Here is a 15649-nt window from a genome sequence, read left to right as displayed (position 1 = left end):
CAGAAGTTCATATAAGATGTTTTATAAAGCAGGAACAAAATATGATATTCCTCTAGAAGCTAATCAATACCTGTTCAAGATGAGCACTACTGCGCAAAAATAGCGGTCGATTCAGGAGCTTTAGGAATAATATGAGAGGTATATCCCCCTTTTGAGATGTTTCCAGCACGCTAGGAAAAGCCATTCCCTCTGCAATTTTCTCTTTTCCTTTCTCTTTCTTGTCTTCAGAATGTGGCAGACTTGGGGATCCAAGGACAGTAGGATGATCAAAGTAGAAAAGAATATTTGCAACAGCTAAATGATTTGTTGCCAGATAAGTCAAAATCTCAAGAATACGACGGGACACAATGGGAGGAAGACCTAAGCAATAGAACAAAGACACTTCAAGTTAAAGCCGAATTTCATCAATGAAGTAAGGGATGCAAAAGAAATGAGACAAGGTAATAGACAAAGTAGTACCATCTAACTGCTGTGATCGACCGTAAACAATGTTCCATTGACAACCATAAAGCCTCTGAGAAGTAACGGTTGCTGATCCACTAACATAACCCTCCGCTTCTGGTTTAATCGTATCTAGCAAAAGGCGAACCAGAACTGCCCGTGTAACACTATGTGCGCATAAGTTTAGCAGAAGTCTCTGAAGAAGACCTTTTCCTAGGGGCTACCCACAAAAAGCATAAAAGATAAATACAAAGGGGCCACAGTCTAAACTAAACATTCTAAAGCAGAGATGAAAACAATGATGTCATTCATAAGTAGACTAAGAAAGCAGCTATATGCAAACACAGGCATACTCGATGATGCCCTTTAATATCCTACACACATATTTGGATCCCAAATGAGATTAGTTCGTCATAATTCATAACACACTATGAATGGCCTAGAATTAGAAACTCCTAGAAGAACTGAATCAAACTGGACACTTTTTTTTTTGAAAAGGCATCACACTGGACACTTGGGATCCTATTTAGTCCGATTTGACCAGACTACATCAATCATACCAAGATCCTTCCCAATTTTCAAAGTGTCTCATGCATTTATCATATTTTTGGCATCCATATCCTATTTCTCCCGTTTTCTCCAAATGCATTTATGCATTTAATTTTAATGTTAAATGCATTTGATTTAACGTTTGGATTAATAAACCAAAAAACACATAGAAATAAAGTGAAAACATCCAGACATTATTAAACTCTCTTTACAGAAAAGGGGAATTCTCAATATGTATACTAGTTCAGTGTCAAAACTGGAATAAAACAAAATTGGCAACTTATCCAGAAATTGGTAACTGGACAAATGAAACAGGACATCAAGCCTTGCCAGTTCTTTTGAATGAGGCTAAATACCAAAGGTGAACTTGATTAACGAATTAATCAGGATACAGCGCACAATCAGTATTAAAAAAACACCTCTGAAAATGATATCATATTCTCAAAACTGATATAACATAGAGAAATTAGTACAAATTACATAATACTACATTCTTATGTCAGTATTGACTAAACCTTGTCCAAGCAGGACACAGCAAGAAACATTCAGTAGTAATCAAAACAATTCTTGTGATGGAAAAGAAATTTACCTGGGCTAATCTTAAGAGCCGGATCAATGCTTTCAAAGCATTTGCATCTAAAAGAGGTGTCCCTTCAATTTCTTTAACCTTCAAGCTGTTGGCAATAGAAGAAATGGCCCTTCGACCGATTGTAACTCCAACACCTCTATCCATCACTGTCTGTCTGTCAAACCCCAAATTATTCCTCCTACCACCAAGCCTGTGGCTTCCCCCTAGAAGGCTGCGAGCCTGATAATGGCTCCTTGCTCTGTCCCTTAGCATTTGGGCCTCAGTAAGTAAAGGTGAAGGTAATGCAGACAAAACTGCTTCTGAGGAGGTCAAAAGTACCTGGAAGCAAATGATTGAGATTATGATGATTCGAGCTAGAAGGGGGAAAATATAGTTCAAAATATAAATACCTCTTCACGCAAATCAGCTGGAAAAGTAGCTATAATTGATGCATTATCCATGTCAACTGGCTGCCCTTCAGTTTGCTGAGACTGTATAACTCTTTGTGCTCGCTGCTGTGCTAAAACCTCTGCTTGGATATCTGGAGGAAGAGCAGCTAAAAATTCCGGGTCAATCTCGTCCGCAGGAGGTGGTGCATATGTCGCAGCTGGAATAGATTGTGCCTGCTGGGAAGCAAGAACTTCTGCCCTTAGATCTTCAGGCAACGCCTCTAAGAAAGTCGGGTCAATAGTGTTTGTGCTAGAACCCTCATTATTAATGTTGATTTGGTCCGGCCGATTAGCATCTGGAGCAACTACTGCTGGGCTATTTCTAGCAGATGGCTCATCTGTTCCATTACTAGAAACTGGTACAGTGGGCCCAGTTTGATTCCTAACAGTGTCTGCACTATTCATATCAATAAGTGCATGAGTACTAGTCTGGCTATCTGTTCCTGAAGGTCCATCACTACGCACACTATGAAGCCCAGATTCATGAGGGTTATCAAGCATATCAGAAACATCTTGACGATCAATATTCTGCAAATCAGCTGATGATATTACAAACTGGGGTCCACTGGTAGTTCCAAGTCCCTCCTCATTTGGGGTACTGCTCGAACCATCAGGATGGCTTGACATAGGTTCCAGTGTTGATAGCCCTTCTGCTTCTTTGACAATAGACCCTACATTGGTTTGTTCATGGGACAAATCGGGAAGAGGAGAGACACTTTCAACAGCGGCATTCTCTTGACAATGTGCAGAAGTGATCCCTAATTCTTCCTGCTGAGCTTCACTCTGATGGCTACCAACATTACCATCGGCTACCAGTGGTTGACCATCAACATTTGATGGAGGCACATCTGATTGTTGCATCTCCTCCCGCCCTAATCTCTCAGGCTGCCTCTGAGCTGGAGGAGTATTGGCAGGACCCACACTGCGCAGCTGGGATACAAAGTGTTCCTCTACTGCTTGTGCAATAGAGGCAGCTTGATTACCTGCTTGTGGCTGACCATCATCAGTCCATCGACCATCACCGGGCCCTCTCCTTCCTGCTAAATGCATAGGATCCATCCCAAGAGAAAAGTCAATCAATGGTGGGAGTGCAGAGCCAACAAAGCGGTCGCCAAAAAGAGTAGCTGCCGCATGCTCAGGTGGAAGAACAGGAGCATCAAACATGTAGAAATGGGCTACATCAAAACTTCCAACCGATAAAGCTTCCAAATCTCTGGATGAGTTTCCAGCAGAGGACCACATCGAAATACTTGGATCCCCTGACTGGGATGGTCTCAAGAGGAGAGGATGCTGAAAAGCACTGCCTTCCGGACCAGATCGCTCAACGAAGGCCCTGTTACCAGTTTGGCGACGACGCTCAACACCTAAAGGCCTGCGGAGACCAAAAATGTCATCCACATTTACCCCTTGGAAGGGCTCTGATCCAACATCAAAGAGACCACTCGAGGCGCCAGGTCGCCCCAAAACCTGTAAATGATCTAAACCGTCTTGGCCCTCCCTCCACCTTACTTCTATAACACGGTTCTCATGGAAATCATCATCTTCTTCGTCGATCATGTCATCATTGTAGTCATCACCCATGCCATTATCATCGTGGTCCTCGACATCGGTATCAGCAAGAGACATTAAAGCAGCACCTTCTTCGGCTATATCCTCGTCCTCATCATCATCATCGTCCTCATCATCATCATCATCGTCACCATCCACCATGTCCTCATCATCTTCATCACCCATATGCTCAACCCGAAAAGTCATACCAACACCATTAGTACTGCGCAAAACACCGCCTTCCTCTATCTCTTCACGCATAAACTCCACACCATGCTCCATAGGAGGATGAGTAGTCACAGTTTCTTCCACTTCTTGCTCCATAGATTGATTTGGATTTGCATCCTGTTCCCTTTGATTCTGCGAAGTTCCTTGAAGCTGTTGCCCATTTTGCACTGTAACTGTGGATTGATGTTGAGTGTTTGCATTTTGCTCAGGCTCCACAACTTCACTCCTCGAGAATGCATTTACCTGCTCTTCTATTCTTCCATTCGTACCAGTAGATTTTTTCTTATTGAACCCATCCAACTTGAACGCCTCATTAGCATTAGCAGCCCTTGTTAAGCTCTCCAGAGCCTTAAGTATAAGATTCACGACTTTAGGAGCATCGGGATGATCCAGATCAATCACTTGAAGAACACTAGTTAGAGACTGAACCATACCTCCATCTAGCATGGTCTTTGCTATGTCAGGTGAGCATCCAGGACCAGGTAAGTTGCTGGAAGACGAATTTTTGGATAAAATGGAATTCACCAAGTCAGCAAAAGCTATAACCTTTTTATCGGGCAATAGAGCACATGTAGAAGAATTGCTCTCAAAGTTTGGAAATGAAGAAAAGGCTCTCACAATTTCATTAATCACTCTTCTACGCCCTTCACCAGAACGACCACATAGAACTACCAAAAACCATGAAGCTTTCTCAGATAACTTATCTTGCCATTCATCCGCACCTTCGGCAGTTTTATCCGAAGATAATGGAAGTAGCTGATGCAAAATATGGTGCAATATCCCGCCATGTCCGGGTCCATCTACTTGACTGGATCCTCGCTGCTGAGAAGTCTCTGAATCCCTCCTGAGAACAACCCCAACTGCATGCACATACATGAGAAGAATATCACTCATCAACTTGAGAACAAAAGTCACCTTTGCTAGTTCTGTCGATCTTTCAGACAGGCCATCACACTCCAGCTTCCTTGTCTCATCAACCTTTGACTTGCCCTTTTCCTTAGTTGCAGGTTCATCAACTTCCATAGGGGCCAAAGAACTTGTACACTCTTCAGGTCTTTTTGGTGATGAATAGTGCACAACAATTTCCAATAGCTGGTCTATTACTTGGCTAAGACTAGCAGGAATCTTTTTGTGGCCTTTAGAACATTTACCTGGTACATCATGTACCTTATTTTCAGGCATACGAATGCACTCATTAGACGGAATTCCAATTTCTACACCAGAAGCTCTTGATTTTTCCTTCTCCTTCTCTTTCTCCTTTGATAAGACAATATTCATCCTCCCTCCTGTAGACTCCAACTGGCAAACGGCAGAGGCAGCTCTCATAAAAATTGCTGGATCTCTAGATATAACAGGTGCCATTGATGTCAAAAATGTTCGAGGGGAGAGACGACCTGCATGGCGGCTTAGAATCCCAGTAAGGGTTTGTCGTATCTCTAACTCCATAGCAGTCTGAAGGGTTTGAGGATCTTCAAGAAGATGCCTAATAATAGCAGATGCTACACTGTCATACCCAGGAAAAAAACAACTTTTTGGAAGACTAAAAAGTGCCTTCAGACCTCCATTCTCAAGGAATTGCATAGCAATAGCATGTGTTTTTGTTAACCGTGCACATAATTGTAAAACAGCCTGCATGACCATTGCCGGAACATGCTGCTTTATAAACTCACAAGCAATTGCAAGTACTTTGTGACTCTCCTCAAGAGTTAGGTACCCTGTAGACTTCCCCAAGATTTTCTCAAACACATTGCCAGATTCTTTCTCATGTCCATCTGAAGCATATGTACTCTCTGTAACAGATGCAGTAACCGACAAAGGAGCATCCTCCCCAGATGAGTCAGCTAAAGACTCCGAAAGATTTCCTTCATTGTTTTCGGAAGAAGCTTCGGGTTTGGACTGCAACATATTATCCAGTATAAGCAATAAAGCACTTATAGATTTAGGGACGGAAGCCTCTTGCGTTGACTCATTTCGCACCTTGAAGTTTATCAAGATACCTAGTGCAACAGAGACAATACCATTCTCTGCAGCAATTTCCCGTGTACTGCTGTCTTCACTAAGGAGCAAGGCCAAAATATGTGTGATCGTACATAGTGCACCTGTATTCTTAGAGAAATCTGATGGACAAAGCTTTAGTTGCTGAATAAGATAGGAGGCCACCCTCGGACGATCCTCCCCTTTATTCCGATTGCCAAGAGTCACAAGCAAATCTGTCAACGGAAAGGCCACGGAATCACCACTTAGAAGCAACTTCATACAGGCGGCAAGAATATCATCAATTGGAGGAGCCTCTACTATTTTTTCTTCCATCGGCACATCTCTTGTCTTATTGCCATTATCCTCTTTCGATGTTTCTGATGAATTTCCCAACGATAAAGCAAGTGCTCGGGCAAGCTCGTCATCCTCTTGCACAGGATCTTCAGCATGGCTAAACAGCCATTCCATGGCCATCTCAACGCTATTTGTTTCCACACGTCTCAGAGCCGCCTCTGCTCTGGCCCTAGTAAAACCCATCTCAACTATAGTAGCAATAGTAGATTCATCAGGTGGGGGACCCATGAATCGTTGTATAGTGCTTCCTGTGATACCATTGCGACCCCGCTTTACATCTCCAATGCCAGAATATATGTGAGTAACAATAGAAACCATGGAAGTGATGAAAATGGGACTGCAACTAGGGAACATAGGATGGTTCCATACAGGAAGTATCACATCCAGAACCTGAGACTGCAACATTCGAACAAAAACCTCTGGATCCCGTGGGACCGGGAACAGCCCAATCGACAATCCAGCTGCCACAGGCTGCACAAGCAGCTGAACCAGAGACGCAGATGTTGGAGACAGAAGTAAAGCAGAATTAACAAAATACTCCAGAATGCGGCAATAGCTTTGTAATGTGTCCAATAACCACAAGCTATGAGACAATTTGTTTCCTTCAACAGGCTTTCCTTGATCAGATCCAGGGGTTGTTGGAATAGAGTAAGGTAGTGTCCACAACAACTGGCTTGTGGCTTCAAATGTAGTCAGAAGCTCCTTGAATGTTCCATGTACATAAAAATTATTCACCAATGCAGTATTACATGCACGCCGTCTGCTATCAAAGATAAGTGACACCATATCATCCACAACCTTCCCAAGATACCTGCACTTCAATGACAGTGACATTTCAAGGGCTGTAGAAGTAGAATGTCCCGAATAACTAAGTGCCTCATGAAAATTTTTAGCAAGAGCAGTTGCAAGGCTTTGAGAAGCAGAAGTTAATGAACCAGAATCAGCTCTACGGCGATTTGGAGCCGTGAATCCTTTCACAAGAGTCGAATGAAAAGAACGCAAAGAAAAAGCAATTTTATTCAAAATTTCTGAGACAAGAACATCAGGGCTTTTCGTTTTAACATCCTGAACCAGTGATGTCTCTGATGCACTGATAGAACCTTCTGAATCAATCTGTGAAGCCTCAAGATGTCGACCAGTCCTTCCACCGCGTGTCCGTGCTAACCCATGTCGGCCATGCCGGTGCACACCTTCACCAGAACGTACCATTGACAGGAGGTCATGTTCTCCACTCCAGTGAGATGCGGACCCATTTCTCATCGAGAGAGGATTCATATACCTGACAACTGGAACAGGGTTTCCATCATCGTCACTCTCTCTTCCGGCCACATTTGGTATCGCAGCATCAGCTGTTCCAGTCTCTTGATCAACATCATGTTTCTCTTCAACCTTTGAATCACAACATAAAGAAATTTGCCAAATTATTTCCTTGTAAGCCTTCCCTATATCCTTCAACACATCAACATCTGAAGCGCCTAATTCAGAAACCATAGTGGTGGTCCCCTTCAACAACAAAATGGCAAGTGAAAGAAGACCTTCAAGACTAGAAAGGCATCTCAAGACTTTACTTTGCTTTCCAACTTCGAATGCAGCAATCTGAGTCCCATCAGCTGAAGATAATAATTCATTCATCAACTTCAGATGTTCTCTTAAAAATGCGCACACGGCCCGAGTTAGTGCGGCCGAATGCTGAGGTGAGAAGTTTTTAAAAGCAACCGATACACTCGGACCAACTGAGACAGATAAAGGCATTAATGGTAAAGTAAATAACTGCAGAACTGCTTCAATGCCCTTTTTCTCAATAAATATGCGACATGTATCAGCATTCTGAAGAACAGTTTCGAGAAGACGTGCAGCATTGTTAATACATTCCGGAAGAAATGACTCGGCATTCAATGATGAACCATCAGAAGGCACCTCAGTTATCTGCTCAGAACTATCCATCTTGGATGATTCCCCGTCATCATACGAAACAAAATTCTTCTCCTCTAAGTCAGTTTCCATGGGAATGGGAGTGGAAGAGCCTGGCAAGTCAGTGGAAGAGGAAGGGGCTTCTACCCCATATCCAATCTTCGAAATGGTATTCAAGATCTCAATAAGCATATCTACTCCAGGACCACGTAATGAGGATGCATGGCGCATTAGTTCATCTAATCCAGAAGACAAGGCTCCTGGAGTATCCCCTGTTAGAGCACGCAAATATGTTCTGGAAGTAAATATTTTCACAAAGCACCTCAGAGCATTACGATCCTTCACAGCCTGAAGGCCAGTGTTATTTAGGCACAAGGCATCCAAGCATTGTGGTATGCATGTTATAGCTTCTGCAGAGCAAAGAACACCACCCATGACAGCATCTAGAAACGCACTAGGCAAGTCAGCAGCATCTAAGACAGGAAAACAAGTGGGATCTTTGTGAATAAGATCACTCATGACAGTCGCCGCAAGTGAAAACACCCCACCACCAAAGTCTTTGGCTCTTCTGAAAATAATGCACAAGCAATGCGGCAACAAGCTCTCTTCTGAACCATAAATGCGGGCTGTAGTGCCTGGGGCATACGTTCCAAGTGATATGGCACGTAACAACGATTTCATAAGTAACCTCCGGTGATAAGAAACCAATGTTTCAGAATAGAGAGGCTGCATATCTAGGTCACCCGAAGTGCCGACAACTTGTTTGCCTTTCCTACTAGAGTGAGAGTCCTCTCCATGCTTCTTTGGACCCTTCTCTACATAAGACACCTCTACCTTGAGGCGAGAAATGGTATCATCTAAACCCCCCAAGTCTCTGAACAGTGCAGCGGCCGGGTTACTGTAGTCCATGAAAGCCTCCAAAACATGAACTGCGGTACTGACCAAGTGCAAGTGCTGGGAGTCTGTATCTTTAAGAAGGGGCAAAAGAGTAGGTATAAATCCGGCTTCTCGCAGAGCTGAACAACCTGAAGATGACGAGACCAAAACAGTGACAAGCGATAAGAGGGCCTCCGCAAAGACAACAGACCATTTTGAGGAATCACTGGTAATAGATTCTATGGCCTTCTGCATGAGACTGGGTAAGATTCCACGATGCCCACCAGATGTCACGGCAGTTAATACTGCTGGCGGGCGGGCTCGATCTTGGCAAAGAGCAACCAATGAGAGAATGCCCAGAATGCGAATTTTTTCAGGAACTGCGTCTTCATAGCTTAATAAGGACACCAGTTCAGTGACAAACTCAGGTTCATTGTTAAAGAATGCCGTCAAGTCATCGGCATCATTACTTGCTTGAACAAGAACTACAAAGGCATATAAGCGAATACAAATGTACTGCTGCCGGGAAGCTAAGGAACCAAAAGCTCTCGCAAATCGCAATCTTGTCAGAAGTGAAAATCTCAAACTAGGAGGCACTTTGTACTCTGTCACTAACTTATTCAAAAGTTCAAGATCACTTTCATGACAAGAACTAATGGTAGGCAAATGAATGACCTGTAAACCCCAGTTCAAATGTTCGGCATCAGTGGGTTCCTTTGATGGATCATTAACTGCATAGAACTCAAAATGGAGGGTGCAGCCTAATTCATATGCGACTGAATCGCAGCCATTCTGTACAGAGCAAGCAATCAGTCCAAGGCCTTCTTCCTTGCCCCCCCAACCTTGCGAAAATGCAAATAGCTTGGAATTCAGAGAATCATCACGTATAGAGCACTTCCCAATTGTTTTCTTCAAAAATGCCGCCAATGTCTGTAGGGTAGCCTCAACTACATCAGCATCGGTGGAAGCAAGAAGCGATGAAAGATACTGCTGCATTGACACAAGTAAAATAATAAGAATGGACAACCAAGCCCTAATGTGCAAGATAATGATCAAGTACCAATAAAAAGATATTTAAGTAAGCAATTCATCACCACAGGTAATCGGCAATCAATGTAATGCATTTCAGCAGTGACAAAAAAAATCAACTAGAAAGTTGGCTCTGATGGATAAGATAGGGTATCTCTTCAAATGAGATGAGACATACTTCATAAGAACTATAGAAGTGCTTGTTTGTACAATTCTCCAAGATGATCCTTATAACACGAAGAATTTGAAGAACAGCTTCCCTTGGAAAGGGAGGATCTGCTTCCAAGAAATTATCCTCAACCTGCAAATCCTTCCTTGGTTTAATGTGCTTCTCAAAGAATGAATCAAAATGATTAAAAAGATCGACCCAGTGATGAAAGTTTCCCTGCACATAGTTGAGATCAAATAAGCATCAAACAATTTGCATGGCAATGGCAGCCTAAAATCAATACAGTGCAGAGAACTGGAAGAAAATTTTAAAGAAAAATCACCTTATCGAACTCCCACACGAAACCTTTTAGGGGTTCATCTATATTCTCAAGAGAAACAGCAGTCACACTGTTGATAAAGGACCTTATTCTTGGAGGCTGAAACAAAAATAAATATGTAAATAGTCATTACTTTGCCCCACTGGAGATGACTGAAGTACTAATTAATATTTCTTCAAACATAAAGACATGAAGGTCTGTCAAACACAACAACATCAAGCAAAAATAAGTAATGAACAGACAAAAGTTGAAGAAAATAACCAGCACAAAGAGTAATAAAACTAAAGTGGACTCCTAAAACTATACAGTCCATAATAGTTCTCTTAAATTTTAACTTCCCTGAAACAAGATATACAACACTGAAAAAAGTGATTGAGCTATACATAAGTAATTAAACAACACTTAATGCAGATAGCAGCAACTTTTCCTAACTCCTAACTCCTTCCCACAAATTAAACAGCACTTATATCAGATAGCAGCCACTTCCCTCACTCCTAACTCTTTCCCACAAAGTAAACAACACTTAAAGCAGATAGCAGCCACTTTTCTTAACTCCGCTAACTCCTTCCCATCATCACTTTGTTACCTTCCAAAGTTTACGACATGGACATTCATACGATGGAGACCACCAAGGATTTCACTAGAGGAACCTAGCTCGGATGTTCTCTGCTATATTTGAACAAATTCTAGCGAAGATCAAACCTCTACATCATAAGATCTGGGATAACGTTGGTCTTTTTTTTAGGTGCAAAAAATGCATGTTTCCGCCATCATGTTTCTGACATGAGATTGTTGTTCATTTCTTGATTAATTCCAAGTGATTCTTTTTCTTTTTCTTTTTGAAAAGTGACAGTTTATTTCAATCTTTCAAGCAACTTTACAAGGGTTGGGACCAGGAGTCCCAAAAACATAACAAAAATACCCTATGATATGACCTCGGAAACCCAAAAGATGCCTCTAAACCTCCACCATTTGTATTTAGGTCACAAATATGACCTAAAATTCTAACGATGTCCCGAAAGCTATGGAAACCACCCTTCTTTCACAAAATTCCAGTAACAACTCATCTTTAAACGGCTCACCTATGACGAACACTTCTCCAACTCCTCCAGGATTTGCTGGATTTGGAAATCCAGCATTTCTGTGAGAAGGTCCTCCGGAACCCGATCCAAGAATCTAGGATTTTTTCTGCTAGCAACCCTTGCTTCCACCAACCAGATGCCCACCGCCTTGTTAGCTTCCCAGTTCCGCTTCCTCGCAACTCTTTCTTCGTTCAAAATTAATTTGAAGAAGGGATGTTTATGCAACGGCGAATGGGTATCTTCGACCGTGTCTGTCCCACAGAGACTATAGAGTGCCCAAGGGCAATCTTAGGTCTCTAGCTTAAATAATTTCCTTTTCTTCCTGAGAAGATCTCCCGACATCTCTTTATGGGTTGGGTCATTAATGGATGCCCTCTCTTCATCATAAATCATTGTCCTCATCCTGTTAAGAATTTTTTCTAAAACAAAAATCTCCATAAACAATCGCCTGTTCCAACCTCCAGAACATGAAGATGAACCATGCGTATTACCTTGATTATCCATTCCTGCTTGGTTGAGGAGAACGGATCGCCCAGTACTCCAAGCAATTCCAATGAACTCTCCTTTGTGCTCCTTATATGAAGGTTACCGTTCAATAGCCAACCTCGATTATACACTGTCGCGCATAAATACTTCCCTTCAAAATAGGGTACTAGTGATGCCCTCTAAATCCAATTCCAAACCTTTACAACTTCCCTCTCCTAGATAAAAGAGCTAAATAAAGAAAAATGTGCTCAACACGCGGAGGTGCGTCGAGAAGGGTAGCATAATCCTGACAGAATAAGGATTGTGGCCCAGTACCCAACATCCAAAAAATAATAAAATAAGGGAAGCTTTTGCAGTACGCTTTAAGCCTCAAGCCTAGTGAAAGTACTATAAGATGGGGCCCCCACTCCCCAAAACCAAAATCTTCTTCCGGGGCAGCAACTAAGGGAAGGCTACTGATAGCTTATCTATAGGCAAAACCTACCCTAGGCAAATGGGAAAATAGTTTGAGAGGTTTTTCCTAATTCCAAGTGATTCTGGATACCAAAACTTCTTCTGAGTTATCTCTGTGAAGTAGTTATGCTTGATCGTCCATCCTTGAGTTTCTAAAACTAACAGAGCTTCGAACTCGGATTGAGCTGGATGTTGATCTCTTTGTTTTCATCCAGATAGTCCAAAGCTTCTTGTTCTCTTTTCTTTTTCTTTTTCTTTTTTTTGAATGGTCAAAGGCTTCTTGTTCGGTGCTTTGAGACATAAGCAAGTGCAATTTCATTGTATGTAGTGTTGTCCTTCATGATCTTATCTCTCACTGGTTCTTTGAGTTATTGAATGTGAAATCATCAAGTGATAAATCAGATTGATGCTCATTGATTCATGGGAGGAAAAAAAATCAGTTAATTAATTCTAACCTTAGCATGAGGAACAGAAACTAGAAAATATCAAGAATTGGATTGATATCCTCAAGCTCAGAGAAGATTCCTACCAGTTCTCGTGTGTTTCTGTATGTGCAAAAACATGAGGGCAACTTTACAACTAGCCGTCGGTTTGATCATGCGGTTGGGTTGACATTTGTATTGAATGGTGCAGGCATGGTGAACATTTGTCAATGTTGCTTCCTATATTAGACCTTTGTTTTAATTAATTCTACAAATGTGTTTTGAATACACTACATGAGTTGTGAGAGGGTTTCATCTAAGCATGAGGAAATTTATGGGTTTTTTTTATAGGTAAGTTGGGATTGAACCTCATGAGGAAATTTGTGGTTAGGGAACAGTTATTCCCCCAATTCGGCCATAAATTGGATCATCTGAACCGTTGATGACAAGCCCCAACAAACCTTCTCTCCAAGGAAAGATTTGACAGCTATGTGCTTCCGCTCTTTCATATCATGTCTTACAGCACCGGGTAGCCACTTACACTTTCCCTGCTTTCGGATTAGGCAGTACTTAGCACGCTTCCGACTCTTACCCTACATCACTTCTCCCTCTCTTTCACTTTCTTCCTTTTCTCCTCCTCTTTCCCTCGTGTCTGGAGTGAATAGCCGCTACCATCTTTCCCTTTTTTATCATCATTTTCTTTCCCCCCCCCCTCTTTCCCTCCTCTTCTTTCCCCTAATTCCCTCCTCTTCTCTCTATTGATCCAAAGCTCACGGTTGTAAGCCCCCATAATCTCCCTCTTGCACTTTCCTTCCCTCTGTTTCTCTCTTTTCTCTTCTATTCTCCCTTTTTCTCTCTTGTGGCTGAGATCAGTCCCTTTTCTTCTCACTCTAGCTCTCTGTCTCTCGCATCTCTTGGAGACCACATGCGGCAAGACAGCCAAGGCCCGGCACACCATCCCAGGTACGAATGTCATTCTTTTACATTCATAAAGTTTACCCCATATTCTCACCCTTTGAAGCTTCCCCTTCCTTCCTACACCCTTTTAACATTTTTCTTCATTTTTATACCATTCCCTTACGCTCGTACATGGTAATACCCTGTCCTGATTTCTATACCTACTATCATTCTCCGTACCCCTTTAGGTGTCACATGGAGCATTTGTCAACTTTATGTTATAGAACTGTTATTTAGGATACATTTGATTGGTATCTTATTTATCATTCAAAAAAATCTTATTTATGCCACCAGGTTCCAGAAAAGTTACATACGAACCTTGAATTTGCACTACCGAATATGGAAACAATTGTCCAACTTGTTGCATAAAATTAAAGTATTCTATTGCTAATGGAAAATGTCCAATCTCTAAGATTTTTCTCGAAAATGACTATCGGATTCCAGTCTCTAATCCAAAGCACCTATCAATACCCGATTTTGAGAATGACAATGTTGTGATTGTCCTCTCAATGACCGTGTATGACAATGTTATGAATGTTCTCTCAAAGTTCACATTCAACACGTCAAGAAGATTTTCTCGAACCTGGATCAAACTGGCTGGTTTTGTTTTTTGCTGGGGTTCAGAAGTTCTAACTATGGCTAAGTCCCACACACATCCAGTGGTGATGCAAAATCTAACCAAATATAATCTACCAATAAAAAAACTTTACGTCTCATACAGAAATTCCTGTTACTGGAGATTTTACCAGAAAGCACGCACACACCTATGCTTGTCGATGATAAAAATGCCATGACAGAGGAACTGTAAGACTTTCAAGCTTTCAAAATTTTACCAAGAGATCCTAAATTTAGGCATCTAGAAAAAAAAAATCAAATTGTACCAAATTCAGTAAAGCCCAACAAAAACTAGTTCTCCCACTAAAATAGGTGTGCATAATATCAAAAGACTGAGCCGTAGAAATTTAAATAATGCATGTCACTGAATGAATCAAAGAAACCTACAGAGAAACCAACTCTCACCTATATGTTCAAGAAACACAATTCATCACTACCATTCAATAAGAAAACGTTAAGAATCAATGCAGAACACCACCAATTTCTTTTAGTGAGAAGAACCCTAATTTCAGTTTCATATTACTACAGTTTTAAACTTACTCAAACTCAAGAAAAAAATAAAATAAAAATCTACAATTGTGGTCTAAATACCATAATCATCATCAATAAACCCCCACCAAGCAAAAGAAAAAAGAAAATAGAGGAATAATTTATCAAAAAAAAGGTAACCTTTCAGCCAAAAAATTAGTCGCATTCGCTTCCTAACCAATCAAAGTTTCAATTCAACACTCTACTGATAGGGAAAAAAAAATTACGCGCATACACAACAGAAGAATCAACCTAAAGACGAGAAAGGCATAAACCCCAACAAAGAATTTTGCAAAAAAATTAAAACTTTGAACGAAATCAAAACATCAAAAAAAAAAAATCTAGAACAGAGATGCGAGGTTTTCACATACCACTTCCAAAACCCTCCTCCTCTTCAACTTCATCTTGAATTATCCTGAACAAAGCATTCACAGAACTAAAAATAAGCGAAATAAATCGATCGCGATCGAAAGTCCGATCAAAAGAAGGGACGAGAAATAAGAGTTGGATTGAGATAGAGATTGAGTGGAGTAGGGTTTTCTTTCTTTTCTTTTTCCCTTCCGTTGAGAATAGGATCTAAAAACAGATGAGAAAGGAGAATATTATGTCCTCTTAAAGAGAGAAGGTTTCAGATTTAGGGTTTCGTTTTCCCAATCAGATCGCGGAGAGAGAGAGAGAGAGAGAGAGA

General features: G+C 41.4%; 1 protein-coding gene across 2 annotated transcripts in view; it reads right to left on the bottom strand.

Moving 5' to 3' along the window:
* The window catches only part of LOC143851595 (E3 ubiquitin-protein ligase UPL1-like), a 23518-nt gene extending 7869 nt beyond the window's left edge, over positions 1-15649 (bottom strand). Inside the window, exons 1-7 of one of the 2 annotated variants that reach the window (XM_077361063.1) lie at positions 15333-15649; positions 10422-10517; positions 10109-10315; positions 1969-9891; positions 1580-1897; positions 460-661; positions 71-360 (exon numbers count right to left, since the gene is read on the bottom strand). In XM_077361063.1, the coding sequence (XP_077217178.1) occupies positions 71-360; positions 460-661; positions 1580-1897; positions 1969-9891; positions 10109-10315; positions 10422-10517; positions 15333-15365 (9069 nt within the window). In that variant the 5' untranslated portion in view covers positions 15366-15649. The remainder of the gene's footprint in view (positions 1-70; positions 361-459; positions 662-1579; positions 1898-1968; positions 9892-10108; positions 10316-10421; positions 10518-15332) is intronic. The other variant, XM_077361064.1, reaches the window with a different exon arrangement.

Source organism: Tasmannia lanceolata, unplaced genomic scaffold, assembly GCF_043159265.1.
Source record: "Tasmannia lanceolata isolate RefF3 unplaced genomic scaffold, GAP_Taslan_0.1 ptg000018l, whole genome shotgun sequence".
NCBI lineage: Eukaryota > Viridiplantae > Streptophyta > Magnoliopsida > Canellales > Winteraceae > Tasmannia > Tasmannia lanceolata.
The sequence above is the reverse complement of the archived record's forward strand: the minus strand, read 5'-3'. Positions and strand labels throughout refer to the sequence as shown.